This window comes from Haliotis rufescens, unplaced genomic scaffold, assembly GCF_023055435.1.
Source record: "Haliotis rufescens isolate VD_foot unplaced genomic scaffold, xgHalRufe1.0.p SCAF_12, whole genome shotgun sequence".
NCBI classification, from domain to species: Eukaryota; Metazoa; Mollusca; class Gastropoda; order Lepetellida; family Haliotidae; genus Haliotis; species Haliotis rufescens.
The window spans coordinates 38258854-38286792 of NW_025963802.1; the positions used below are offsets into that span (position 1 = coordinate 38258854).

General features: G+C 40.8%; 1 protein-coding gene across 4 annotated transcripts; it reads right to left on the bottom strand.

Moving 5' to 3' along the window:
* Window positions 1–116: 116 nt before the first annotated feature.
* Window positions 117–27939, bottom strand: LOC124136557 (HEAT repeat-containing protein 4-like). 4 transcript variants are annotated; one of them, XM_048393600.1, is made up of 17 exons: window positions 27832–27939; window positions 25527–26577; window positions 24712–24845; window positions 24264–24275; window positions 20997–21140; window positions 16718–16929; window positions 16296–16410; window positions 15676–15992; window positions 14549–14743; window positions 13609–13713; window positions 11518–11701; window positions 9632–9817; window positions 6896–7085; window positions 5355–5550; window positions 3163–3270; window positions 838–1964; window positions 117–807 (listed from the first exon to the last, which is right to left on the bottom strand). In XM_048393600.1, exons 2-17 carry the CDS (start codon window positions 26567–26569, stop codon window positions 708–710), a joined length of 4368 nt encoding a protein of 1455 aa, XP_048249557.1. In that variant the 5' UTR covers window positions 26570–26577; window positions 27832–27939; the 3' UTR covers window positions 117–707. The 4 variants fall into 4 exon arrangements, with proteins under 4 accessions (XP_048249557.1, XP_048249555.1, XP_048249556.1 ...); XM_048393598.1 differs by having other exon boundaries at window positions 117–1964; XM_048393599.1 differs by lacking the exon at window positions 24264–24275 and having other exon boundaries at window positions 117–1964.

Genomic DNA, 27939 nt, shown 5'->3' on the forward strand with positions numbered 1-27939 from the left:
GATTATTGTGATTTGATACCTCTGATTGACCAATCAGAATCACGTAATTTCCAAGTTCATGTTGGAACAGATATTGTCCAGATAGAATAAAGGTGATTTATAACATGAGACCAACAATAGTTCAATACTGCTATATTCACAAAAACGACAACATTTATAATATCACAGATCAACAGGGTAAAAAATTTATTGTAATACACAGCTGTACACTAAGGGAGGAGGGCTCGGGGCACATCACTGGAAGATGATACAGTATGCTTAACTGTATTCTAAAGCAGAATCAAATTTCTTTTGGCAGAAGGCTTCTCTTTAAATATATTGACAAAAAGGAGCAACAAGCATAAGTTATTTACTTTGCAAACATAATACTCAGAAAACAATCTATATATTCTCATCTGTATTTACAGAAAATACATATATAATATTTTAATGCTGTTACCTAATGCAAAATGGATAAATCTTTCGACCTATTTCTTCATAAAATACAAAGTTGAATTATTTCACAAATTCACTGGCGTTTCATGACCCGTGTTAAGGAACATTCATTGACACAGTGTTGGTACAATAAGATATTCTAAAAATAAAATTTCTTAAATATTTGCTTTCAAATATTTACACAAGAAAACACAATCAGTTATCAGCCACCTAACAGCAGAAGGGGTAGAGGTTAGCATCACAGCACTACTACAGTGTGAACAACGAGTCTATTATTCAGCAGTCTGATCGTGAGGGGAAGAGGAAGTGATCACAATCTCCACTGATGCATCTGTTGGAGAACCTGTCACAAGATGTCCTGCTCCTTGAGAACCTTCTGTTGGAGATCCATCTGGAAGAGAAACTTCAATATGCTCAGAATCATCACCAGTAGCATCCTGACCAATTGGTTCTGCATCAGCAGCTGATGTGTCCCCTGCTCTCACCTCTCCCACAACAGCTTGTCCCTCATCTGGCCCTGTCACCTCTATGCGAACAACGCGATCTGAATCTACTTCTGATGATCCAGCAACTTTATCTTTAGTTCCAGGATCTAGATCTGTCCTGGAGGCCCCTGACACCACTATAACCACTGCAGCATCTACAGAGTCAAGCTCCTTGTCCTTAACAGCAGTGGGAGCCCCATCCTTTACCTCCTGTTCCCCTGCACATACTTCCGTGATTGCTGGTTCACTGTCTGAGGATGAAATCACAATTGATGCTATGACCTTTCCATATTGCTGGCTCTGTGATCGTTCAGATTCTTTCTCATTCACCATTGCTGTATTCAATCCACTATCAATGGCCGTCAGATCTACATCATAACAAGTATACCTTGACTCCAAACCCTTATATGTACTCAAAGCTCCCGCAGTGACCTTCTGCCTTTCGTTGGTAGCGTCTCTGCTTGACAGCTGAGCTTTCCTCTCGGTGGAAGGACCAATAAAACTGAGTCGAGATGCTCGGATATCAACAGAAGAAAGTGCCAAATTAACAGCAACATTCAAACCAGCGGATCCAGGACCATCATGATCTGATACACTCTCCACATGATCTCTCTTACTCAAAAGACCATCCACCTGGGCACTGCCTGGAGTCCCACCACTAAGATACTCCCCATCGCTGTCCTCTGTCCTGGACTTGACCAGTCTGCTTTGGTCACTCTCCTCTCCCACCTCGGAAATTTGACTGTCCGTCTGAGTCCCGGATGTGCCAGGTCGGGAGACGGAGGTGGCTGTGACCGTGTCCACTCTGGACTTGGTGGTGACCGATTCAATGGTCCTGGCTGCTTCATCACTTAGATCCTCCTTTGTATCTTCTGGGGACATTAGAGCCTCCAGTTCTTTATCTGCTGAGGGGGTGAACATCGTTCCTTCTCGACTAACAGCAGCCGAGGATGTTCTCGATCCAGTCGTGGTAGGTTGCTGCGTGCTCCATCGGCTCAAGCATTGGATTCGCTTGAGAGCCCTCTCCTTCTTAGCTTGGTGCTCCTGGACATGACATGGGAAGATTCAGTTAGCTGGTGTAAAAGGATTTCAAATCATCATGACTCTCAGGAAATATCATAAACCGATAATATAAGATTTCAGGACTTGGTATTTTGATTAACTGTTACAGGCCCTTGCATATTTGGAATGGGTAAATAGAATTATTATTGTTAATATTACATGTGATATTTTATTATTATTGTATTCCCATTTCACAGGGAGATAGATTTCATAGACATAGCCCATCAAACACTTTCCACACCAATACATCCTAATTTCTACCCGGTATTTAAAAAAATCCTTTTGGGGTATTGTTATTTAAAATATGTTTACTGAAAGCTGCAATTAAATTAACAAGATATTGGGATATATTATTCCTTATAAAATAAAAAGTTTCAGATACAGTTTTTGCCGATCCTTGCATTAAAATCCTGTAAAGCTATATCTTTGGGTGTGTCTTGACCGAATCACCGGTAGATTCCAAGAAATTGCTGTTTCCGGCTTAGTTTACGAGAAAATACACAAGGTAATCTTAATCCCTGGATGTAAAACAATGCCTAGCAGAACAAAAAATACAATTTAAACGGTAAATAAACATGTCTGGTGATTTTTTATCTCAAATTTCAAATTTGTACTGACCAAGTTTCTCATCACCCGTTCGTGTACCGGAATTCGCTGAAGGGGTAGATCTATGGTGTATTTTTTTTCTGCACTTGACATTTGAATTTTTTTTCTCCAAAATACTGAATCCGCTAGAGGGGGGTGCGCGTTATACATGGGTGCGCACTATACTCAAAAAAATATGGTATTTAAAAAAATCCTTTAAGAGTTAGGCCTTGTGTGTATATATATATATCATCGGATCATATATTTTCGGACATCATAAGTTTTTGGATGGCCAAGTTTATCACGATTACTCCTGCCATAACAGGGGTGTAGCTTGTTTTTAGAGAAAGTCGTCTTTTATAAGTGAATGAGATGTTTTACGGTTGTTCATGTCATTAGAGAGAAAACCATGATAGTTTTTAGGCACCCGAAAACCCATAACACGGGAATATACACATATATATATATATGGTATAAATAAAAGATACATAATAAAGCATTCTTTCCATGATAATTGATACTGCTACCATATCATTGTGATGATGAATTCAATGATGAGCATAAAGCTTGACTGTAACGTCCTTGACCTCTCTACCTTATGAAGCCTCTCTTTAGTTGCGGAACTGCGCATGATCTGAAGCCTGCTGTCAAAGTCAGACCTACTGATGAGGTTGAGGAAGAAGTTGCTATGTTTGAAGTAGCGCTGGAGGCAACACACAGGAGGAAGCAGAGGGATGAAGACAGAGAGAAAAGGGTAAAAGATGAAGAGACTTGTTAGACATGAGATGGAAGCAGGCTGTAAACAAGACAGAATCTACACTATAAAAGATAGCATCTCCAGACTCCTGACCCAGTCAAGTCTTATATTGGTAAACTTAGGAACTTCTAATTTTGGGACTGGTCATTTATTGTAGGGAGGGGGGTGGTCCTGAACAAATGTTATTGGGGTGGGGGGCATGGGAAAAAAATGGTGTAGTAAAATATGATACAGTCCTAGCATGAATCTCACCCCACACCCACACCCACACCCTACACCCACACCCTACACCCACACCCACACCCACACCCTACACCCACACCCACACCCACACACACCCACACCCACACCCACACCCACACCCACACCCACACCCGCACCCACACCCACACCCCACACCCACACCCACATCCTACACCCACACCCACACCCTACACCCACACCCACACCCACACCCACACCCACACCCTACACCCACACCCACACCCACACCCTACACCCACACCCACACCCACACCCTACACCCACACCCCCCCCCACACACACACACACCCCACACCCACACCCACACCCGCACCCGCACCCACACCCACACCCTACACCCACACCCACACCCCCCCCCCCCCCCCCCCCGACACACACACACCCACACCCACACCCACACCCACACCCACACCCTACACACCCTTAAAATAAATGGGGGCAGTCGGGTAGCCTAGTGGTTAAAGCATTCGTTCGTCACGCCGAAGACCTGGGTTCGATTCCCGACATGGGTACAATTTTTGAAGCCCATTTCTGGTGTGGTACTAGTGGAGACATGGAGGTGAACCTTTAGGATGAGACTGCATACATGATCAGATATAAAATACAGCCATAGAAATTCATGACTAGTTCAGACTAGAATGTTCAGACTAGTCCAGTGTTAACATTATTTCACTGGTCTTCAGAGTCTGTAGATAGTCCTGCTTCAACAAGACAAAAATGTTTACAAGGTTTACATTTTCTGTCAGTTTTATTTATTTCAATTGTAGTAAAAATGAATCATCAAGAACTGGTTCAGAAATATTGGCCCCAAATGCTACCAGTCAATGAGGACTACCATCTTTTGGCTTTTTTACTTGTCCTCCAATTTCCCAAGGCAAGGGCTTTAACTGACTATAAAAGTCCAGTTACGAGGCTCGACCATAGCGGCACCAGTGGCTATGACTAGTTATGTCCCCACTATTGACCAATCAGATTCCACCTCTCATATCACTTGGATTTGCTTCAAACAAAATGGCAGCGTCCGGTCAAGATGATCTGAACGATAATAAATTTTTTTATTGTAATAAAACTGGCCTTACCTCACAAAGTGCATCAAATCACTTGATTAAAAACATAAAACGATTTTTAAAATATCTGTCAACGCCACGTTGAACTCCATGTTGTTTACAAACTGGATGTCTTGTGTGTTACGCGAATTTAATAGGACTATACATAGACTTGTTAGTCCAGCCAAAATGTAACCCCCGGAATCCCAGCCTAGTTCAGCAAGGGTGGAAACTGGACTTTTAGTCAGTTAATTCCCTTGCCTCAGGAAGATGCTTTTCCTAAGCAAATGTAGTTTTGGCATGAACTTTGAAGGCTGAGAATGTTGAAGTTACATGTTAGGTGAAAGCTCTGTTGTGAGTTATGAGAAGGAAAGGTGTTAGAGTATTAACAGAGATGTCATAATAACAGTGAGTCGTAACAGAGTGAAAAAATATGATAGTGTAGTTTTACGCTGCATGAGCAATGATTAACGCCTTCAGTGTACGATGACATGAGCCAGGGCCCACATGCACAAAGAGATCTTAGCACTACGACTATCATAAGTCCATGTTGAAGTATTGGAGTTAGAATCATCGTAACACTAAGATCGCTTACTGCAAGTTGGCCCAGGTCATATGTGACATTGTGACAACCCTTGGCATATTTCAATCAGCTCATGAATGGCTCTGGTGCTGGGTCCTACTCTAAACTGAAGCCCCAGAACTTGCATGAATGCATACCTCAAGTTCCTTGTCTGTCTCGTAGATCATGCGTTTGAGGTTCTCCTTGCGGTTGTCATCCATCTCGTTGACCATGATGTGGGAGGCGATGACGTCACGGTTGCACAGTTTGCGGACCTCTCCCTTGATCTGTGTGACCATGTCCATGTCCTCCGTAGTGCTGACCCCCATACGACGCAGCGCCTCAACGATCTCGCTGCAAGGTCAAGGTCAAGAATTGGCATATGCAGATGCAGAAGAAGGGGTGGGTTGTGTGTGTGTGTGTGTGTGTGTGAGGTGGTAATTTATAAAGGATTAGTGACCATAGCAGGCAATTTAGAAAGAATTCAGTATTTTGCACAAATTGGTCAGTGAAATACAAGGCGACTAACGGGATTGGGTGGTCAGGCTCGCTGACTTGGTTGATGCATGTCATCGATCCCAGTTGTGTGGATTGATGCTCATGATATCAATCACTGGATTGTCTGGTACGGACTCGATTATTTACAGACCACCGTCATATAGCTGGAATATTGCTGAGTGCGGCATGGGGTCGAATATCAGCCTCTGAGCAAGTCTGGATAAACCCGTGCACTTTTCATTGAAGCAGACAAAACATCACATTTATACATTGAGGAAAATTTGGTGGCCAAACTTAAGACAACTGTGATCTTGAACTTTAACCTACAATCATTTTATTGACATAAGCTCACTTTGTTGACATATGACAGGCTCCACATTACAATGTAGAGTACACAAGTTGTGCAGTCACTCATAAATATTCATTCAAATACAATACATCTATATGGATGGATACACATATATATGGAGAGACAACCATGCCAAGAGATACTTCTTTTCATGTGTGTCATTTGTGAAAGGAGTATATGTCAATGTCAAACATCATTGTTGTTTTACAGAACTGACACAACTGACATATAGAAAAATAATTTCTGTTGAGTATAGATATAACACTGTCAGCTGGACATATCCTTTGCAACAATTAGAGATGTCCGTTATCAATTACTGAATATTTATATGTTGCTTTAGTATGCATACAGCATTACTAATTTAAAATTACCGTATTCGACATAATAAGCGCCCCACTCTAATAAGCGCCAACGGCGATATTTCCTAATATATAGGCTTGTAAATAACCCCAATTAGCACCCTTCCGATTGATCAATGTACACAAGACTTATCTATTTGTGAGTAATATGCACTTGTGTGTTATATGCACCCTTAATTATGGGCAATTCAATTCTGGAAAATATATCTGTAGTTTATAATAAACAGAGACTTTTCCTTTGTATCATTTCAGGCCGTCAGCATAAACCACGAAATTTACGATCTTTCAACTCTGGTTTTTTTCACCAAAGTTTTATTCTAATAAGAGCTCCCTTTATCTAATTTTTAGAGTGTCCTGGGCGCTTATGTATGTTTTAGATAAAATTCAACATCATGGAACCTGTTGGTTTTTTTCATTTTTATGGTTAAGAGACTGATTCAAAATCGACAACAAATGATAAATACAAATATATGAGAAAAAGGCAGGGTCTTACTCTCTGACAATCTGCGACGTCTCCACCAGCAGTCTGTCCTGCAACACCTCCACAAACTCCTCATCCCTCTGACCCAGGGTAACCAGCGAGTGACACGCCTCCGCCCTCACCCCTTCCTGCTCCTCGTACCGCAACGACCACATCAGACACTCCTTGATGTCCTCGTTGATCCTGCCAATACACCCCAGGGCTAGTGGGGAGAGAGACACTATAGATCTGCCAATACACCCCAGGGCTGGTGGGGAGAGACACACTATAGATCTGCCAATACACCCCAGGGCTGGTGGGGACAGACACACTATAGATCTGCCAATACACCCAAGGGCTGGTGGGGACAGACACACTATAGATCTGCCAATACACCCCAGGGCTGGTGGGGACAGACACACTATAGATCTGCCAATACACCCCAGGGTTGGTGGGAACAGACACATTACAGATCTGCCAATACACCCCAGGGCTGGTGGGGCAGACACACTATAGATCTGCCAATACACCCCAGGGCTGGTGGGGAGAGACACACTATAGATCTGCCAATACACCCCAGGGCTGGTGGGGACAGACACACTATAGATCTGCCAATACACCCCATGGCTTGTGGGAACAGACACATTACAGATCTTCCAATACACCCCAGGGCTGGTGGGGACAGACACACTATAGATCTGCCAATACACCCCAGGGCTGGTGGGGAGAGACACACTATAGATCTGCCAATACACCCCAGGGCTGGTGGGGACAGACACACTATAGATCTGCCAATACACCCCAGGGCTTGTGGGAACAGACACACTATAGATCTGCCAATACACCCCAGGGCTGGTGGGGACAGACACACTATAGATCTGCCAATACACCCCAGGGCAGGTGGGGACAGACAGCACAATAGATCTACCTACCAATACAGGGCTAGTACAGACACACTCCCTTAAAAACTGTCCTTTGCATGAAAGCTAGCAAGTTTTTAATCATAGTATCATTTCTTTACAGTACGGGTTTCACATGCATTATTGAAATATATACCAACATCATAACTGCAATCTAGTATCCAACATGTATAATCAAATTCTTTTTGACCGACACACAACGATAATAATTTCATTATTTACAGAAACTGTTCACTGAGACAAACTGTTTACTGAGACAAACTGTTCATTGAGACAAACTGTTTACTGAGACAAACCGTTCACTGAGAAACTGTTTACTGAGACAAACTTTTCATTGAGACAAACTGTTCACTGAGACAAACTGTTCACTGAGACAAACTGTTTACTGAGACAAACTGTTCATTGAGACAAACTGTTCACTGAGACAAACTGTTCACTGAGACAAACTGTTCACAAACTGTTTATTGAGACAAACTGTTCACTGAGACAAACTGTTCATTGAGACAAACTGTTTACTGAGACAAACTGTTCACTGAGACAAACTGTTTACTGAGACAAACTGTTCACTGAGACAAACTGTTTACTGAGACAAACTGTTCATTGAGACAAACTGTTCACTGAGACAAACTGTTCACTGAGACAAACTGTTCACAAACTGTTTATTGAGACAAACTGTTCACAAACTGTTTATTGGGACAAACTGTATACTGAGACAAACTGTTCACTGAGACAAACTGATCACTGAGACAAACTGTTCACAAACTGTTTACTGAGACAAACTGTTCACTGAGACAAACTGTTCATTGAGGCAAACTGTTCACTGAGACAAACTGTTCACAAACTGTTTATTGGGACAAACTGTTCATTGAGACAAACTGTTCACTGAGACAAACTGTTCACTGACACAAACTGTTCATTGAGACAAACTGTTCACTGATACAAACTGTTCATTGAGACAAACTGTTCACTGAGACAAACTGTTTACTGACACAAACTGTTCACAAACTGTTTACTGACACAAACTGTTCACTGAGACAAACTGTTTACTGAGACAAACTGTTCACTGAGACAAACTGTTTACTGAGACAAACTGTTCACTGAGACAAACTGTTCACTGACACAAACTGTTTACTGAGACAAACTGTTCACTGAGACAAACTGTTCATTGAGACAAACTGTTCACTGAGACAAACTGTTTACTGAGACAAACTGTTTACTGAGAAAAACTGTTCACTGAGAAAAACTGTTCATTGAGGCAAACTGTTCACTGAGACAAACTGTTCACAAACTTTTTATTGAGGCAAACTGTTCATTGAGACAAACTGTTCACTGAGACAAACTGTTCACTGAGACAAACTGTTCACTGAGACAAACTGTTCATTGAGACAAACTGTTCACTGAGGCAAACTGTTTACTGAGACAAACTGTTCACAAACTGTTTACTGAGACAAATTGTTCGCTGAGACAAACTGTTCACAAACTGTTTACTGAGACAAACTGTTTACTGACACAAACTGTTCACTGAGACAAACTGTTCACTGAGACAAACTGTTTACTGAGACAAACTATTCATTGAGACAAACTGTTCACTGAGACAAACTGTTCACAAACTGTTTATTGGGACAAACTGTATACTGAGACAAACTGTTCACAAACTGTTTATTGGGACAAACTGTATACTGAGACAAACTGTTCACAAAATGTTTACTGACACAAAGTGTTTACTGAGACAAACTGTTCACTGAGACAAACTGTTCACTGAGACAAACTGTTTACTGACACAAACTGTTCACTGAGACAAACTGTTTACTGAAAAACAGTTCTACTGGAGAATTATGGTGACACTGACCTTGAATGGCAAGGGCCTTGACCTTCCAGATGGGGTCATAGGTGGCAAGGTACACCAACTTCTCCAGGACGCGGTAGTCCGTAATTTCCAGGTTTCCGCTTGTGATACACGTCTCTACACGGATCGACACGTAGGGGTCATCAAAACACTTGAGAAACACTGGCAGGAGTTTGGCTGTCATTATCCCTGAAAATGTCATAAAACATTCGTGAAATAGGTAGGTAGGTAGGTAGGTAGGTAGGTGGGTGGGTAGGTAGGTAGGTGGGTAGGTGGGTGGGTAGGTAGGTAGGTAGGTGGGTAGGTGGGTGGGTGGGTAGGTAGGTAGGTAGGTAGGTAGGTGGGTGGGTAGGTAGGTAGGTAGGTAGGTGGGTAGGTAGGTAGGTAGGTGGGTAGGTGGGTGGGTAGGTAGGTAGGTGGGTGGGTAGGTAAGTAGGTATAGAGCGTTCAAGGAGAGGGATGTCACAAATATGTTGTAAGTAGGTCGTAACTTTGCAATCATACGATATGAAGTTGCCCATTTTGCGACATTCTTTTCATTTCTTTAAAAACACTTGCAACTTGAAGCATGTCCAAAATAATTTCAGTAACAAAGCTAGAACGACAGGAGTGCACTGCCTAACATTACTGATGTCCCCAAAACTAAACATTCCAGAAGTTTGACTTTATGGCAGAATTTTCACGTAGCAGAGCATGAGTATGTTTTCTTCACATCTCTAAATGCTACATAAAAGTCTGTAGTTGTGTGTCTTATATAGCTTCAACATCACTTGGTTAGAAGACATGTTAAGCTTGAACAGATAGCTGGAACGTATCTTTCTTTGCGGAAGAAAATGGAAAATGACATGGCACGGGCTTTCCGAGCACGTGCAAAACGAGGAAAATCGGACTTACTTGAGTTAAGTTCACTTGGTTTTGAGATGTCGTCGCAATAGGACGTACATTCGTCACTTTGGTTTGATAGTTCGGCTCGATAGGACGCATATTCGTCAGTTTGATTTGAGATGTCGTCGCGATAGGACGTACATTGAACAGTTTTGCTCTATAGCTTGTCAAGGTAGGACGTAGTAGAACGTGTTAGTTACGATTGAATGTCGCAATAGGATGCAACAATGCTAGCCAAAATAGGGCTGGACTGATAGGTTGATAGCTATAGATTTGAGAATCATACTTAGTTAATTTTGTCACATTTACATTTCTTCATCTGTTTTTAAGAAGAGATTCACGTTTAGTTCTCCAAATTTATTATCTGAATTATTTCATCATATCAAGATAGTCCTGTTTAGTTCCCCGCATACAACATTGAGGGAATTTGCATTTTTGTTAATAGTTATTATAGCTAAAATGGATAGAATTATCATTAAACCGCCCGCACGTTATCAGAAATGAGCGGGCCACTGTAACTTGATAATGCCCTCATATTGCTTGACGACGGGCCATTATCAAGCCCGTTGTTAGGTGACGTCATAGGGTAGAGAAAATGACGTCACGTATTATAGTGACGTCATCTAGTATGTTCTATGACGTTTCCATATTTGTAAAATGTGGTCAGTGACATTTGTGTTGATTGCAGTAAATGTTTCAAAACCAATGTTGTTGTTTCTTTTTATTTGATAACAAATTCCATCGATCCATTTTAGCTATAATAACGGTAACGCTCTTTTTCAGGGCATTATCATTTGCAGAAGCCCTCAGTCTTTTCAACTGCCTTCCTTCGTTGGGCAGTTAATGGAACTCGGGCTTCTACAAATGATAATGCTCTGAAAAATAGCGTTACCCTTATAATATTCCACTGCGCACCATCACTAATACAATACATTACCAAAGAAGCATGGATTCAATATCATCTCAACTCAGGCAGAAACTCTACAGGGCAACGCAAACCTCACCCAGTTGTCCAATCCTACTGACAGCCTCAAGACGGACTCGTTCATTAGTGGAGCCAATCCGGTCTTTCAGATCATCGTGGACGTCCCGGCCATGTTGGGTTTTCCCGAGACAATGAGCTGCTGCCTTCCGCACGTCATTGTGCCAGTCACTCCACATCAGCTCCGACAGCTTGTTGGTGATGTCCTGGAAGGAGATAGCTCAATTTATTTACATTACTTCATCTCGTTTCCATGGTAACGTGCATAGGTTTAATTAGATCTCATCAGAGCTTGGTCTCTGACTGGTTGTAAAAAATACTTGAAAACTTGTGTCTCAAAACCCTGTCCGGAATCAAATAATATTCCTAACAATTGACATTTTGTCTTTTTTCTTGGTATCATCTAAGTCAAAATGACTCAAGATGCTGTACCGTTTCCCTTCCTTGCCAGAGACAAGTGAGAGAGCAATGGGGAGTTATCTCCCTTTGTTGGGTATTCAAGCCATTCAACTAGAGCAGTGTTCTTGTACCGATACTCACAGCACAAGTCAGATCCCTATCGACAGAGCCGCATTATCAATACATGCATGTTTGTGTTCACATAGTAGAAGTACAGGAATGTATCTGGGTCTGTCTGTTTTTAAAATCCAGGGTACTTTCTGGAAATAACCTCTGGAGATCCAAAGTGGTATGTGGAATGCTTTACTTGCATGATTTCCAAGAATGTTCCTGTTAGGGCTGGGACGAGTCCAAATTTACTACCCGGGTACCCACCACCCTATTACCCGACCCTACACAGGTACCCGCTGTAGATATTTAGAGATAGGTACAAACTATCCGATTTGGAAATGTTTGACCTTAGCCCTGGCAAAATGTATTTAGATACACGTGTAAAACGATCTGGTCATGCATACACTGAAGTTTACTGCCTGAAGTTTTATCTTTATTCAAACATATAAAAGTCAGAAGGAACGGGTGCATTGTCAGAAAGAAATGGGAACATTAGTGACTTATAGTGTAACCATAGAGTTTTAGATAATTTTTGTCATTAAACAATACATCATGTGACTAACCACGGGTCCGGGTAGTCCTGTGGGTATCCGGGTCCTACTCAGGACCCATCCGACCCGAGTACCCGAGTTACCCGCCCCAGCCTTAGTTCCTGTCATCTCATTACACATACTAAGAAGCATTATAAGCCTTTTAAAGATGAGGATTTCAGTGTCAGATTTACACAAATCAACCACTGGCACCCAGGGTGTTATATTAACAGAATAAAAATGTTGATATGTAACATGCAGTCTACTACCGAGCTGTTTGATAGGCATAACTTAGAAGTTGACAGTTGACAAAGCAGAGACAATTTGTGGATTATAACTTCTTTATTTACGGTAAATGCAACATTTCAGTATAGATTTATACCGTTGTCAAGCAAAATTGTCAGTCTTGCTTGACAACGGTATAAAAATCTATACCGAAATGTTGCCATCGTAAAATAAAGAAGTTGTTATCCATAAATTGTCTCTATTTTGTTAGTCTCCTATTACATTTAAATTTTATAAGTGAAAACAACATACATTGTTTAGTCCTCCAGGACTTGCAATGTAGATTATGTGTGTCCAGTCTCAATTTGTATGTGTGTTGGACATATTTGTCAGTGTAGAGCTTAGTTGCATGTAGATTTAATAACGCTAAGTTGAATTTGTAACCAAATGCACAGTATAAGGTTTCAAATGTTAGATTTAGCTGACAGAGTCCCTGTGTGTTTTACTCCCACTTATGAAGTACTGTTGGTTGCATCATGACACTCCTTACCCTGTTGGGGGGCACGGGTGGCCCAGTCGTCTAAGGCGCCGCGATTCCCTGTGCAGAGTTGCGTCCCTTGGGCACGCCAGAAACCTATGATTGTGGGTTCGAATCCCGGTTTCGCCCTGATTATGTTTCTAGGTTTGTCAGCACCACACCCGTGCTTGTCGGTTTCACCGAAGTGGTAAATGTCCGGGACCTGCATCACTTCGGGCTTTCCTCCCACATTAAGCTGACACGCCGCGATATAACTGGAATACTCTTAAAAGCGGCGTAAAACCCAACTCACTCACTCACTCACCCTTACCCTGTTGATGGTTCCGTGAAGCGTGGGGAGGATCTTGCAGGCGATCACCTTGTGTCTCCAGCTGGTGCTGTTGAGCTGTTCGGCCACCAGGGAGTGAACCAGAGTCTGACAACATCACAACCAGTTGTCATGACAACCCAACCACAGCTCAATGTCATCAAACAAACAGTTAAACACTGTAACTCAAAATTTTCAGAGAAACAAATTTGTAAACGGTAACAGTAAAATACACTGCTATGATTTGTTTGTTTGTTTGTTTGTTTGTTTGTTGTTTCACACCACACTCAGCAATATTTCAGCTATATGACAGCGGTCTGTAAATAATCAAGTCTGGGCCAGACAATCCACTGATTGACAAAATGAGCATCAATCTACGCAATTGGGATATGATGAAATGCATCAACCAAGTCAGCAACTCTGACCACCCAATCCCGTTAGCCGCCTCTTACGACAAGAATAGTCGCCTTTTACTGCAAGCATGGGTGTCTCACTGTAATGAATTAGATATTAAGATACAGGACTCCGAATGAACTGAAGTAAATTTCCTGATACAATCCTCTTAAACTAAACGTGAAATGTTTCGTTTTATTCATTGTTGCAAAATATAGAGCAATTCACTTCACAAACCAAACAAGATTTTGGAACCTAAGTCCATCTTGTTGCCATGGAAATGTTAAAAATAAAAAATTCAAAAATTTCTGAATAGCAAAAGGCACCAGTTCAGCATGTACCTGACAGACCTCCAAAGTTTCATGAAAAAATATTGAACGGTTTCTGAGTTATCCCCTGGAAACGAAACGTGACAGACGGACGTAAGGATGGACAGACGGACGGAGCCCGTTTCTATAACAAAGTTGGCGGGGGATAAAAATGGTCTGGCCTGAGATTGATAAAAAGCTGTGAGCGCATTGGGACATGTTTTACAGTTATCAAATCTCACCGAGTTGTAGCTGATCTTGGACAGGAGCATGATGGCCCGTTCGTGTTTGATGGAGTCCTCGGTGTCCAGGAGCTGCTTGATTATCTCCCCTACCACGTCCGAGTCACACACACCAAAGTGGGCCAGACACTGAGCAGCTGCCCAGCGGTCAACACCATTCTCCCCCTGTAGAGTGTCCCGCAGGATGGCCTCAGCCTGGTGGCCAAACATCACATGTCTAAATCAGTCAAATCCTTGACCACCAGTGTGGACACTGCTAAGGACACACAGACAACCGGACTTCTATGCTCCCCAGTATCATAATGATGACCTTACCTGGTTATATGCCATTTGGGTTTACATGGTGAAGCATACGCATGAGCTGACTAAGGGATAAAAATTTCTATTTGAAAAATTTGTTTTTTTATGGTAGGCAAAAACATGATGCACACGAATGTCATTCAGGTGAGAAACACACACTAAAAAGCAATTCCTTACTATATTCATCAGACATACAAAGTCTAAATATTTATCATAAAAATCAGTGATTGTTATTTTCTCTAAATATTTGAATACAAATTAAAAGCTTCTGGAGCTGGAACTGCAAGTGTATAATACTGAACAGTAACACAAAACTGCAGCACAGTTTTCAAGCTCTTTGTGGCAAATTTGACAATAATTATTACCTTTTCCACTCAACCCCTTGCAAAAAGGGATTAAGTGTAGGTCAAAACATGACTCAAGGGTTTTGGTTTTAAAATGTAAGTATTGAGGGAGGGAAAAGCCAGAGGGCTTTTTACCATACCCCAGGTTTTACATTTTCATTGGAAACTAATGAGTGTTTTAATTACCGGGTAACTTATTAACCGATAGTGGTGTCATCCTATTGTTCTTAAGGTTTCTTCAAATAGTGGAAATCCCACAAAATCAGTTGCAAGTATCCATGCTCAGGGCATTCTGGGAGAATGAGCTCAACTTTCTAACTTAACTGAAGCGTTAACGGAACCCCCGGGATTTCAATGATCTTGACTACCCAGTACCTTTATCCACAAAATCAAGGCCACATAAAAACAATGGGATGACTTCAGTATAGCTTCATAATTTAAGTTCAGATCCCAACAAATACCGCCATTGTCTCCCCAACCCACCTTCTCCGAGGGATGATTCAAAGAGTAGAGTGTAATGGCGGCTGCCTTCTGTACACGGTCATGCTCGTCGTCCAGGAGGTAGTTGAGTGCGATGAAGACCTCGTCCGGCAGGTGGCTGGATGTCACTGTCTGCCTGTCCTGGTACTCAAGTTGAATGCCCGCCTCTTCTGGGGGCTTATACTCGGCCGCTTTCCCCACCGTGGACACAGCCTTCAGTCTCACGTGGGGCTGAATGTCCGCCATGTCCCGGATCAGGTCCATCGGACTGCTGTCCGCAAACTGACCACTTAGGTGCCACTTTGACCGCCACTCTCCAACTGGACAAAAGAAACTCAGATTTCAGATTGAAATTCAGTACTTGGTGTTTATCATTAAAGATAACATGGACAGCCTGATTATTACTGAATACTGAAACAGTATTTGAAATGATTGTAATAATAATGAGTATATTATTGATGTTATATAATCGAAACATTAGTGTCTGCTAAAAGAGCTATACCATTATTACCCAGTCACAGGATGAGTGTGCTCTCGAAATGGGAGTCGAGATGGTAAAAAAATGAAGACTGTCATTTTTGAAAAGCTGAGGTCTGATTGGCTGAAACCCCATCAGGACTTACTGATCTGCATGAGGGAAGCATTCAGTTTGGTGATTTTCCTTGTGGTGGGGTCGGGAGATCGGTGGAACTCGGGGTCATAGCCTGGGGGAACAATGTTCAGGACCTCGGCTGTGTCCTGGGAAAAACAGCATGAAAAACTCAGTGAATACTTGAAGTCTACTGTATACAAATCAATGAAATGCATGGTTATCACTCACAGCTGACCTTGACCTTGACCTTGACCTCTGTGTCAAAAGTGAACATTTTCAATGGGGTTGGCATCACTAAACTAAAATTTATTAATTCGAACAAACTTCAGTTAGTTCATTTGAAGGATAGCTCCAGCTGTTACTCTTGCTATATTATGAAATTGTCCAAAGTGTCACTTAAATGCAGTTAGATAAAAAATGGTCAAGAAACAATCTGAAAGCATAAACGCTCACATCCACAGGCTCTGGGAGCTCCTTCCATCGTCGGAGACCTTTTTTGACCTTGGTCTTGTCAGGATCCTGTGTGACCTTGACCTCTGTGTCAGGCTCAGGGAACCAGCACCGTGGAGAGTGGGGGTACTCCTTCTGAAGCTGTTTCTTGTACTTGTTGTCATTCTCCATCACAATCTTGCCCTGGTCAGATGGGCAGTACACCTGCTGGGCACCTGTGAAGAACAAACAACAATCAACAACTGACAATCATCATCACTTTATACTCAATTTTTTTTTTTTATTATTTATTCCATTTTCCATCATATTTTACATTTAATATCATACATAGAGTGTGCATGGATTTATTTTGACATTATTGGCATGTTTGTAGCATGGACAGATCTGATATCACTGTTTTCAGAGTTTCTAAACAGTACATGTGGAGAAGACCAGAAGGCATGGAAACTTGCATACCGTATTCGACGTAATAAGTGCCCGCTCTAATAAGGGCCCACGGCGAGATTTGCTCATATATTGGCTAGTGAACAATCCCAATTAGCACCCCTTCCGACCCCTATTCGCATATAATACGCACCGCTTTCTTCCCCTATTCACGTATAATACGCACTCGTGTGTTATATGCACCCTTAATTATTGGCAATTAAATTCTGAAAACATATATTTGTCATACATAAACATTTCAGGCTGTCAGCATAAACCACGAAATTTATCTTTCAACTCTGTTTTTTCACCAAAATAATATTCTAATAAGAGCTCCCTAATTCTAATTTTGAGAGCGCCCTGGGCGCTTATTACGTGGAATACGGTAATTACAATTTGAATATGCAATATATTTTGTAATTTCATAATATCGAAGTATTTCTTTATGAATTAGTAAACAGATTGGTTTGACTTTTTTTCCATTAAATGTGTACAGCATAGATTTTGTTACCATAATTACTGCATTGAGTGAATAGTTATTCTTCTCTTTAAATCCAAACAGTATGTGTTCATTACTAAAACAAAATCTGCCTACTGTATAGTTTCCAAGCCAATCTGAAAGTTTCGTCCATATATCAGCAGCAGAGTGACAATTACATAATACATGAGAAATTGTTTCAGATGGTTCATTACATAATGGGACTGTTTCCGTAGTCTAATGGTAGAGCATCCGCCCGGGGAGCGGAAAGTCCGGGGTTCGATCCCGAACCCCATTTCACCTCACCTCATTACATAATGAGCAAACAGGTGATTCAACATATCCAATTTTAAATAATTAACAGTTAGTACTTAAAATATTATGTATAACTTTAAACTGAAACCATCTTAATTCAGAACTTTGTGTACTTTATTCTTAATGGCCATCATGCTGTAGCGTCAGATGCACACTTAAAGGGGCACTGATCTAACGGACTGGTTGTTGCCTTTGTTATTGTTTTTCCCCTGTGAGTACCCGGATGATACGCAACGCAACTGAGCGTGACCAGAGACTGGGGTACCGTCTGCAAGGACAGCTAAATAAACTTGGAGGCTGGAGGCAATATTTGTTTTACGCATTTTTGAACACTGATTGGTTAACTGTGATCTATAAAGATTTCGACAAAGGGCGCATGTTAATTCATTTCTTCAGCCTAAACAAACAGACAAAAAGAACAAGGGAGCTCATCGGACGTCGTCATTTGGAAATACCCCAGATGGTTATAGTTTAATACTAAAAACAGTATCCATGCAGTGAAAGCATTTTCGGATTTCGGCTTGCGTCGATAATACGATTACTACTCCCTTGTTGTCATCCACGTTTTCTCGTATAACCCTACACTTGTGTATTTGTCGTCATTCACTTGATGCTCAGTTAATGAATTTATTACAGGTACAATTAGTGGTAGCACCACTTAGATTACCTGACAAAGGTTCCCATTTGGCATTTATTGTGTCTGGGGTAATTATTCAATCTAAATCCAGGTTTGAAGTGAGGTGAAATGTTTGTTATGTAATATGCATGTGGCAGCCCAGCAAGAGATGAATGATCAGTTGATTTACTTTTTTTTGTAAATCAACGGATCGTTCCTAGTCATCAAAGGATTAACAGAAAATACGTTGATTGATTAATCACTGTTATCTTGCACAGTGGATATGTCAAGAGTGAGTGTTTACATGTCTAGGTTTACTAAAACAAAGGGAATACACTCATATCATGGCGCGAAGTGCCGATGTAAAAACAACATACTTTGTTCAAAGGGTAACTGATAATACGTTGATTGATTGATCATTGTTATCTATCACTCAATGGAATTTTTAGGAACCGTGGACGCTATGAAAATAGTTGTCACGTGGGCTTTCTCAGCCGACCATTGAGACTTGAGACCTGTGTAAAACACCTGAAACAATCCAAGCAATCAGTTGAGAAACGAACACGGGTTATAATATCCCGAAACGATATATATCTTTTAAAATATTTGATTGTTACTGAGACACGTGACATCGAATAAGTTTCTTTGTACAGCTGCAGACGAGTGGGATATTGTTCCTTTGTGTGGATATTCACGGATACATTCCTCGAACAAGGAAGCTGCCTAAAACTTAAACACATAAATTTGGTAGGTTGTAATTATGATATCTGCATTTTGTTTTCCTTCATTTGAACCGATTCGTTCTTGTTTCTCTACGTCTTGGTTGGGAAATTCTTCAATGCGCGATAGAGGTTGTTGTCACAGGTCTTTTCCTTTGTAAGCGTGTATATATTACCGTCAATTTGTAAAATGTGATTCTCTCAGGCAATTTATAAAATGTGTAAATATTTCAGTCATTTTGACTAAAAAATCTGTCCAGATTGATCAAGACGATCAAAAGGGCCTACAAACATCACAACAGATTATTATGTAGGATTAAAAGCCAAACAACTTAGAAATGTACTTTTCAACGTTACATTTTCAGTCTCTTGGTGATGACATTAAACATCAAAATGTTTGGAATTCGTTGTCATAATAATACAGATGGAAATGTTTTTCAGTCACTTTGTAAAATAACTGAATATTTAGACGTTTAATAAATTTGTTACACATTTGACAGTAAAAAAATATACACACTATAAAAAAAGCATATGCTCAGGTGAAATATATACTTTGTGTTGCAAGTCAAAATAGTGTAAACGAAAATCGCAAAATTACCAAGCAAGTGACCAAGTACCAAGCTACTCACAAAGATACCTACATTTCCTTATTATCTCGAAAACTGTATTTCATTTTGTTGATCAATGTGACCATACGCCCTTATTACTACCCATAAATGTGACTAATGCGCTTACGAATGGCGCAGCAGAGGTCGCGAACTAGTCTAGATTTCTGCTATACATCCGGGTATTCACTGGGAAAAAACAATAACAAAGGCAACAACCAGTCCCGGGGAATTGCGTTAGATCAGTGCCCCTTTAAGGTGCAAGATCATAAAACACTGCAGGGAGAACAAACTGCAGCCCCTCATGGTTTATTCTCCCTGCAGTGTTTTATTGTACGATAAACAACTCCCTATCATCATTTTTTTCTTAAATAAACATACTTTGCGGTAGACAAAAACGTCTTTGTACGTAAACAACATATTTCTGAATTACAATATCCAAATAAATCCATGAGTCATAGAAAGGAAATTATTATCCGAATTTGCATCTTTAACCTGAAAATACTTATGATATGACGGGCCTTATTTCATCTTTATAGTTTTAGATTAGAAGACAAGAAGAGAACACTTTGCACAGTCTAGAGTCTGGAGGAGCACAGATCTCCCAGACGTCTAAGTCACTGTGCAGAGTTGTGTCCCTTAGGCAGCCCATAAACCTTGGATCCTTGGTTCAAATCCCAGATGCTCCCTGATGATGTTTCTTGGTTTGCAAGCACCATACCCGTGCTCGTGGGTTTCACCGAAGTGGTAAACATCTCAGACCTGCATCACTTCGGGCTTTCCTCCCACATTAAACTGACACGCCGTGATATAACTGATATACTGTTAAAAGCGGTGTTAAAACCAACTCACTCACTCACTCACTGATGTCCCAGATGTCTAAGTCACTGTGCAGAGTTGTGTCCCTTTGGCAGCCCATAAACCTTGGATCCTTGGTTCAAATCCCAGATGCTCCCTGATGATGTTTCTTGGTTTGCCAGCACCAAACACCAAAGTAGTCAATATCTAAACCTTAATATTGTCAGGCTTTCCTCCAACATCAAGTTCACATGCTTTGATCAAACTGAAATAATGTTCAAAGCGGTGATAAAACCAACACACTCACTCGCTCACTAAGCCGACTCACCTGTAAGCCATTCCTGCTGGTACATGTTGTCCGTGTCAAACATCTTGTCTCCGACTGCAGGATTGATGAAGTCTCGGAGGGTTGGCGGCGGTGACGGCTGGTACGACTTGACTGCGATCCCATGTGCCGTGCTGTTGATTGCGCCTGCAACCACCACATCCAAACTACTGTACGTTGCCATGGTTACACAGAGATTATATAAGACCAACTTTTGGTATTCTTTGCATGGATTCTTTTGTTCAATCAGTATTTGAATGATGCACCTATTTAGTTACATACAGCATCATTATTAATGGTAGAAATTAACCCAAAATTATTGCTACCCAGAACTGTGATTAAATATAAGTACACACCTTAGACTAACATTTAGTCTCAGAAATAAGGTAATCTTATTCAAAAATATATATCTATAAAATAAAATCCAAATGGAGCCCAGACGAATGCTTAATTTGAGCGCTGAAGCAATCTAGACTTGCTGAATCATTCTTGACTTGAGTAGGATTCAATTTTTAATATATTCTCTTGAGTCTTGGATACATTTGACATAAGGACTGTCTTGGGCGAGCAGGCTAGAGTCAATTTCTACCTCTGATAATGCTACCACCCTTTGTTTTAAGATATTTCAGTTACTTTGCCAGATTGTGGGACTTGTGTCATAAATGTTTAAAGGCTACTAAACGACTTGCCACTAAATAAGCGCAGCCCAAATTCCAGTAAATTAGAAAATGTCAGTTTACTTCAGTCAGCATTATTATAGCTATAATATGGTGTCCTATAAATTATCAAGCTACAATCCAAATACAATGACACACAATGAAGTCGGTCGTGTTTTGTCACCACCCAGTCCTAAGTTTAGGTGAGATGAGTCGGGGTTTGACATCATGTTCAACATTATTGAACTTAAACAGCGACTTATTTCAGTTTGATACTGTCAGCCCACTGAGATACCATGCCACAGTTTAAAATGGATATCCCACTAAGACACAATATGCTGACTCCCAGTTTTATCCCTTAATGTCAAGCACCAGGCTGGGTAACAACAAATACCATCTTTAATATCTTTTGGCAGGTGTTCTATCTGCTAGACCATGGAGGCGGTCCCTCCTTCGAGAGTAGCATTGAATGCTGGCAGTCGGGACCTGTTTTACACAACATTGCCAGAATCACTTAGTTCTTGTGTATCAGTGTTTTAAGTAATTCTATAACCCCAAACGACAGTAGGGCCATGTTCCGGAGACAAGAGAGTTAACTGACTATAAAAGTCCAGTTTCCACCCTTGCCGAACTAGGCTGGTATTATGGAGTTACATTTTGGCTGGACTAACGAGTCTATGCATAGTCCAATCAAAATCGCGCACCGAAATCGAAATACGGTTCATAAACTGTCATGCAGATTTCGATCTATTGCAGGATTTGCAAAGCATGTGCACTGCCAAATCGTTGTCAGCAGATATTTTCCAAATCTTTTCATGTTTTTAATCAAGGTGCTCACGTGATTTGATGCGTATCGCGATGTCAGACCCGTTTTATCACAATATAGATCTTGATTATCGATCAGATCGTCCTGACTGGGCGCCACCATTTTGTGTGAAGCAAATGCAAGTGATACGAGAGGTGGAATTTGATTGGTCCATAGGAGAGGCTTAGGAGGGACATAACTGGTAATAGCCACTGGTGGCGCTATGGTCGAGCCCAGTAATTCCAGCCTAGTTTGGCAAGGGTGGAAACTGGACTTTTTAAGTCAGTTAACTCTCTTGCCTCGGGAAGATGCAGTAGGGCAGATGACCCATGAGTGTTGACTGCCCACATTCAGGCATTATTGACATTAAAAAAATCGCAAAAATAAGCGACAAATCGTTCATTTGAAATAATGCAAACAATTACCAGAGAATCTGCAAGGTGAGGTGAGGTGAGGTGAAATGGGGTTTAACGTCACGTCCAAGATTATTGCACTTATATTGCGACGTGCATGTACGTGTGTGTGTGTTTGTATAGCTGCTTGTACTTGTCCGGACTGATGCCGATTTATAGTGCTAGCTCACTGAGATACCATGCTGCAGTTTAACATGAATACCCCACTCAGACACAGTATACTGACTCCGAGCCGACCAGTCCTTTCTTTAGCCCCTTAATGCCAAGCGCAAGACAGGGTAACAACAAGTACCATCTTTTAACGTCTTTTGGTATGACGCTGCCGGGGATCGAACCCCGGACCTTCCCCTCTCCGGGCGGACGCTCTACCACTAGGCCACGGAGGTGGTCAGAATCTGCAAGGAGTTATAACAAAACTGAATACTTAAGTAATCTTAAAATTATCTGCCAAACAGTCGGGCAAGTGTAAAAAATATTTCACGCATCCCGACAGAAAAGTTACCAGCCACAGGCAGGCGGGCAAACAGTTATTTGGGATAATGTTGTGTATTGAGCAAGTTCTTGAGATATGAACGCATAAAACAAACTGTAGGTGTGTCAATACTACCCGGTATACCTGGAACTACTTCAACTACTGATACTAACAAACAGGACAAGATACTACAGCTGAACTAAACATGAATTTAGGCTATGGGACTCCAGGGCCCCGTTCCACAAAGCGATCTTAGCGCTAAGATTGCTGTAAGTCTATGTTAAAGTATGTTGCGATCATCTTAGCGCTACGATCGCTTTGTGGAACGGAGCCCAGTACAACAAAAACACAAAACAAGAAATTTCATAAGATGCTCTAGTGACTAAGAATACAAAAGTTGTTCTATAGAAGCTAGTACTAGAAATTCAAATGGAATAACTGTTGATACTTCTATCAAACGAAAAAAATAAAGTGAATTGGAGAGAAAGTTACTTTCATCATTAAATGAAAGTTTTGTTTGTTGTTTAGCACCACACTCTGCAATATTCCAGCTATATGGCGGAGGCCTGTAAATAATCAAGTCCGGACCAGACAAATGATTGATATTATGAGCAACATCCAACATCCTGGTACGATGACACGCAATCACCAAGCCTGACCATACAATCCATTAAGTCACTTTGTACAACAAGCAAATGTTGCCGGGGACCAATTTGTACATGGAATCACCATTGGGCTACAAGAAAGTATTGCTGAAAACTAGTTACAGTTGGTTAGAAGATTCCTGGTTAACTCTGTTTGAAACTATTCTTTAAAATAATATTACACATAGAAAACATTACATCAATAAGCAGATCAAGTCTAATGCTCTCTGTTTCAGATGAAGTATTGATTAGTCAACATAGATGTAATACAAATCCTTACCCAAAGCTGCCACTGCAAAATTTTTGAAGTTCCATAAATGAAAGTTCATCATAGTATTGAATTTCTGTCTGTAGTATCATGGACATTTAAATATTGAAATGGAATGAGAGGCTGCATAATCAGATCTAAAAATTATAATATGTACAATTTATTATAGTGTGATGCCAATATGTATCCCTTTGATAGGCATTTAGAAGTTGGAGTACTAAGTAATGATAAGAATTTATGGATGAACAACTTAAGCGACGTTTCGGTGTAGTTTCTAACACCTATTTAAGCATGTTTCGGTGTAGGTTCTAACACCGTTATCAAGCACTTGCTTGATAACAGTGTTAGAACCTACACCGAAACGTCGCTCTTAATTGTAATAAAGAAGTTGTTCCGCCATAAATTCTTATCCTTACTTAGCCAATATTGATGTTGCTATAGGAACCATTTAATTACATACCTGCTTCTTCCTTCTCCTCTGTCTTCCGCTGGCGTCGCAGACCTGCAGGTTGCCGGTAGAATGGCGCTTGGTTGTCATCAGAATAAGGATCAACTGCACGCTTGGGGACCTCAGCTTTAATCTTTTCAAAGAACCTACAGGAAAATGTCCTTAGTAATGGAGTTTTCCGCTATTTATGTACATAATTTCAACCTCTTTCTACTTGGACTAGAAATATTCCTAGTCCAACTTATAAGAATATTGAAAAGAAGTATTTAAAAAATTTATTCCTTTTTAACTGGTGCTGCAAGGCATGTTAACTATAACAGGCAGTCTTTTGGACTTTATTGTTAAAACTTTTCTTGAAAAGGATCTTTTTCCTAAATCTGCAATTTGAAAAAAAGGGTCAGTTGGCTTGCAAAATGAATACAATATTAATTTAATATAAAGTGTGATCAATACATATCACAACAACTTCAAGGTTGTTTTTCTACATTCTTGCTAAAAATTGTCCAAAATGTACTTTCAATTACAATACACCAATGATACACTGTGCAGAGTTACATCCCCTGGTAAGGACAGGATCCATGCTGCGTTCCAAATTGAGGGCATGATTTAGGTCCTATTATATCATTATACCACCCCCTCCATCCCCTTATATGTTAACACTGGATTGGTTGTGGGGATTCAAAATGCATAGCAGTTTTCCCAAAATGGTAAAGGACTAAGACCTATGTCAACATCTTTGACCTATGCTTTTCATCCTCCATAAACCATCATGCTATCAAAGCAGCATGAAACCCAACTCACTCACTCACTCACTAACTCCAACTTACGTCAGCTGCTTCTCCTTCTTGACCTTCTTTGTCTTCTTGTCTTTCTTGGGTGTCAATTCCATGTCTGTGATGCTCACATCGTCCCTCACCAGGTCTGTGTGGTCAGGCTGACCATACCAATCCGATAACACTTTACTCAGATTTTCCTGCTCATCTGAAGGGGACATCCTCTCATGGACCACCCAATTCGCTGTCAGAGGACTCAAAATGGACAACAGATAGGCATCCCAGTCGTTTCTGGTTGCGAATGATGGTAGTTGTGCTTCAGTTGAACTCTGTGTTAACTTACTCGGACTGACAGAAGCTGATATGGGATCTTCATCCTTTTGTGGGCGATACGTCACCTTCTTTGCAGCTCTCTCAGAAGGTTCTTTCAGCTGAGGTTTGGCTTTTGGCTGCTCTTGTGAGACCTCGGTCATAAACACTGCACCTTCAGGTGAAACATCTTCATCTTCTAGCTTCTCCATCTCATCCCCCTGGGGTTTAGTTTCCTCCATCATCCCTGCCATCAGCGCATCCTGATGCATCTGCATCGCCTTCTCCATGATCTTCCTCTTCAGCGGCTTCAGCTGGTGACCTTTGGTGATTTTTGTAAATCCACACGGAATATGCCTCACATCCGGCCCTCGTGTGTTGTGTCGACCTACTGGAATCCTTGCTTTTGGTGGCAAAGGAACAAGGCCATCTAAAGACAGCACTTCCCAGAAGTACTTGGAATCATAGGGCAGTGTATGGAAACACCGATCCTTCACAACATCTTCCTCAAAGACAAGCCCAGAGCTGATTCGTTTCAAGTAGGAATCCTGTACAGGCATTTTCGACATGTCCGTAGATTGGTACAGCATCAGGGTCGATCTTGGGGCTTGTCTCCTTATTTTGATCTCTGAGTCCTCCGATCCGAGCTGAGGCATCTTGACTCGAGCCGCACATGGAAAGTGGGAGGGCACCTTCACGGTCTCTGGTTTCATGTTTGCATACATTTTGTTGGGAGTTTTTGGAGTTTTGTTTCTTTTACTTTTTATAATTTTAACTTCAAAGTTCATCAGATGAACTGAAAATGGAAGGTTTACTTCGTAACAAAAATCAGGTTTTAGGTTCACGACAATCATGCATGATAAATGTCTTAGCTTGCACTGAAGACTTGATGATATTGGTACACACTTATGTAGCATTGTTTCAGACTTGAGTAGTAAGGGATTTCACCTCACCACCTTGATAATGTTTTTTAAGTTTTTAGATGCAACTGTCAGTGCCTTACTAAAATAACGGAAATTGAAATGAAGGTATTCATAATTTAATGTAATTGTAGTTACCAAAGTTAATGAAAAATATAACATGTGATGAAATGTGACCTTTTTTCTCCACTAATTTTTCAATGTTGATGTCCACTTTCATTTGATATTTATTTTCAAGGTTTAATCATATTAAACCATATGCAGTCACTGTAGAGTATATATGGCGCTATTTTCTTTCAAAGATCCAAGGGCTAAGGATATAGATTTAGGGGTAACCGCCCAAACACAACTTACCCTGAGGGTCGAAGAGGCATGCATAGATATGTATTTCCCAATACTTAACATTTTTTGTCGTATACCTAGTTTTTATAGGCCCGTGTTTGTGATACAACTGGAAGGAAAATAGATTCTATAATTGACCATATTCCCAATAAGTAACACTGTTGCATGAGACTATATTAGTAGCATCAAACAAAAATGGCAGACAGGTGTCTGGTAAAATGCATGTGTACTTATTAATGTTGGATACCAAGGATTGATATCAAGAGTAAGTTCTCTTGGTATCAATATTAAAATGCAGGGTTAAATCCTCCTTACCCCTGCACAACTCTCACAGGTATAGGGACTGGCAAATAACATTGCAAACTTCATTTACACACAAGACACGGGTTAAATGGTGCTAAATATACTTCATTATACATATAGTCTACTGAGTCACATAAAGTGGAGTTATTCATGGAACGTTTAATCATCTCCTCACATAAATGCTGTAATATATTCATAGCATTTGATCTCATCGACATATCATATTATCATGGACATAGCTCACTAAGTCAATATCGTGTTCTCAGCTATGATGAGAGTGCCTGGACGAGTGTAGTAGCAAAGGGCATTTTTGCCAAGCAGAAAATGAACCCTTGGAATCTGATCTTACTGATGCCTGAGGCCAGTGAGAAGAGTCAAGGAGAGATTGACAGCAATCTTTCGGACTCTTTGCATGCAATCCACACATTTATGAACATGTCAATACTTTTAATATAAAGTATATGCATTAATGTAAGAATACTTACCAAAAACAAAGTAATTGTTTTAATGTTAAATCATCTCGACAAATGTTTAGCCCCCGCATTCAAAATAATCCAAGGGGGCTGCCATATTGTTTTCTTCGTTGTCACGAC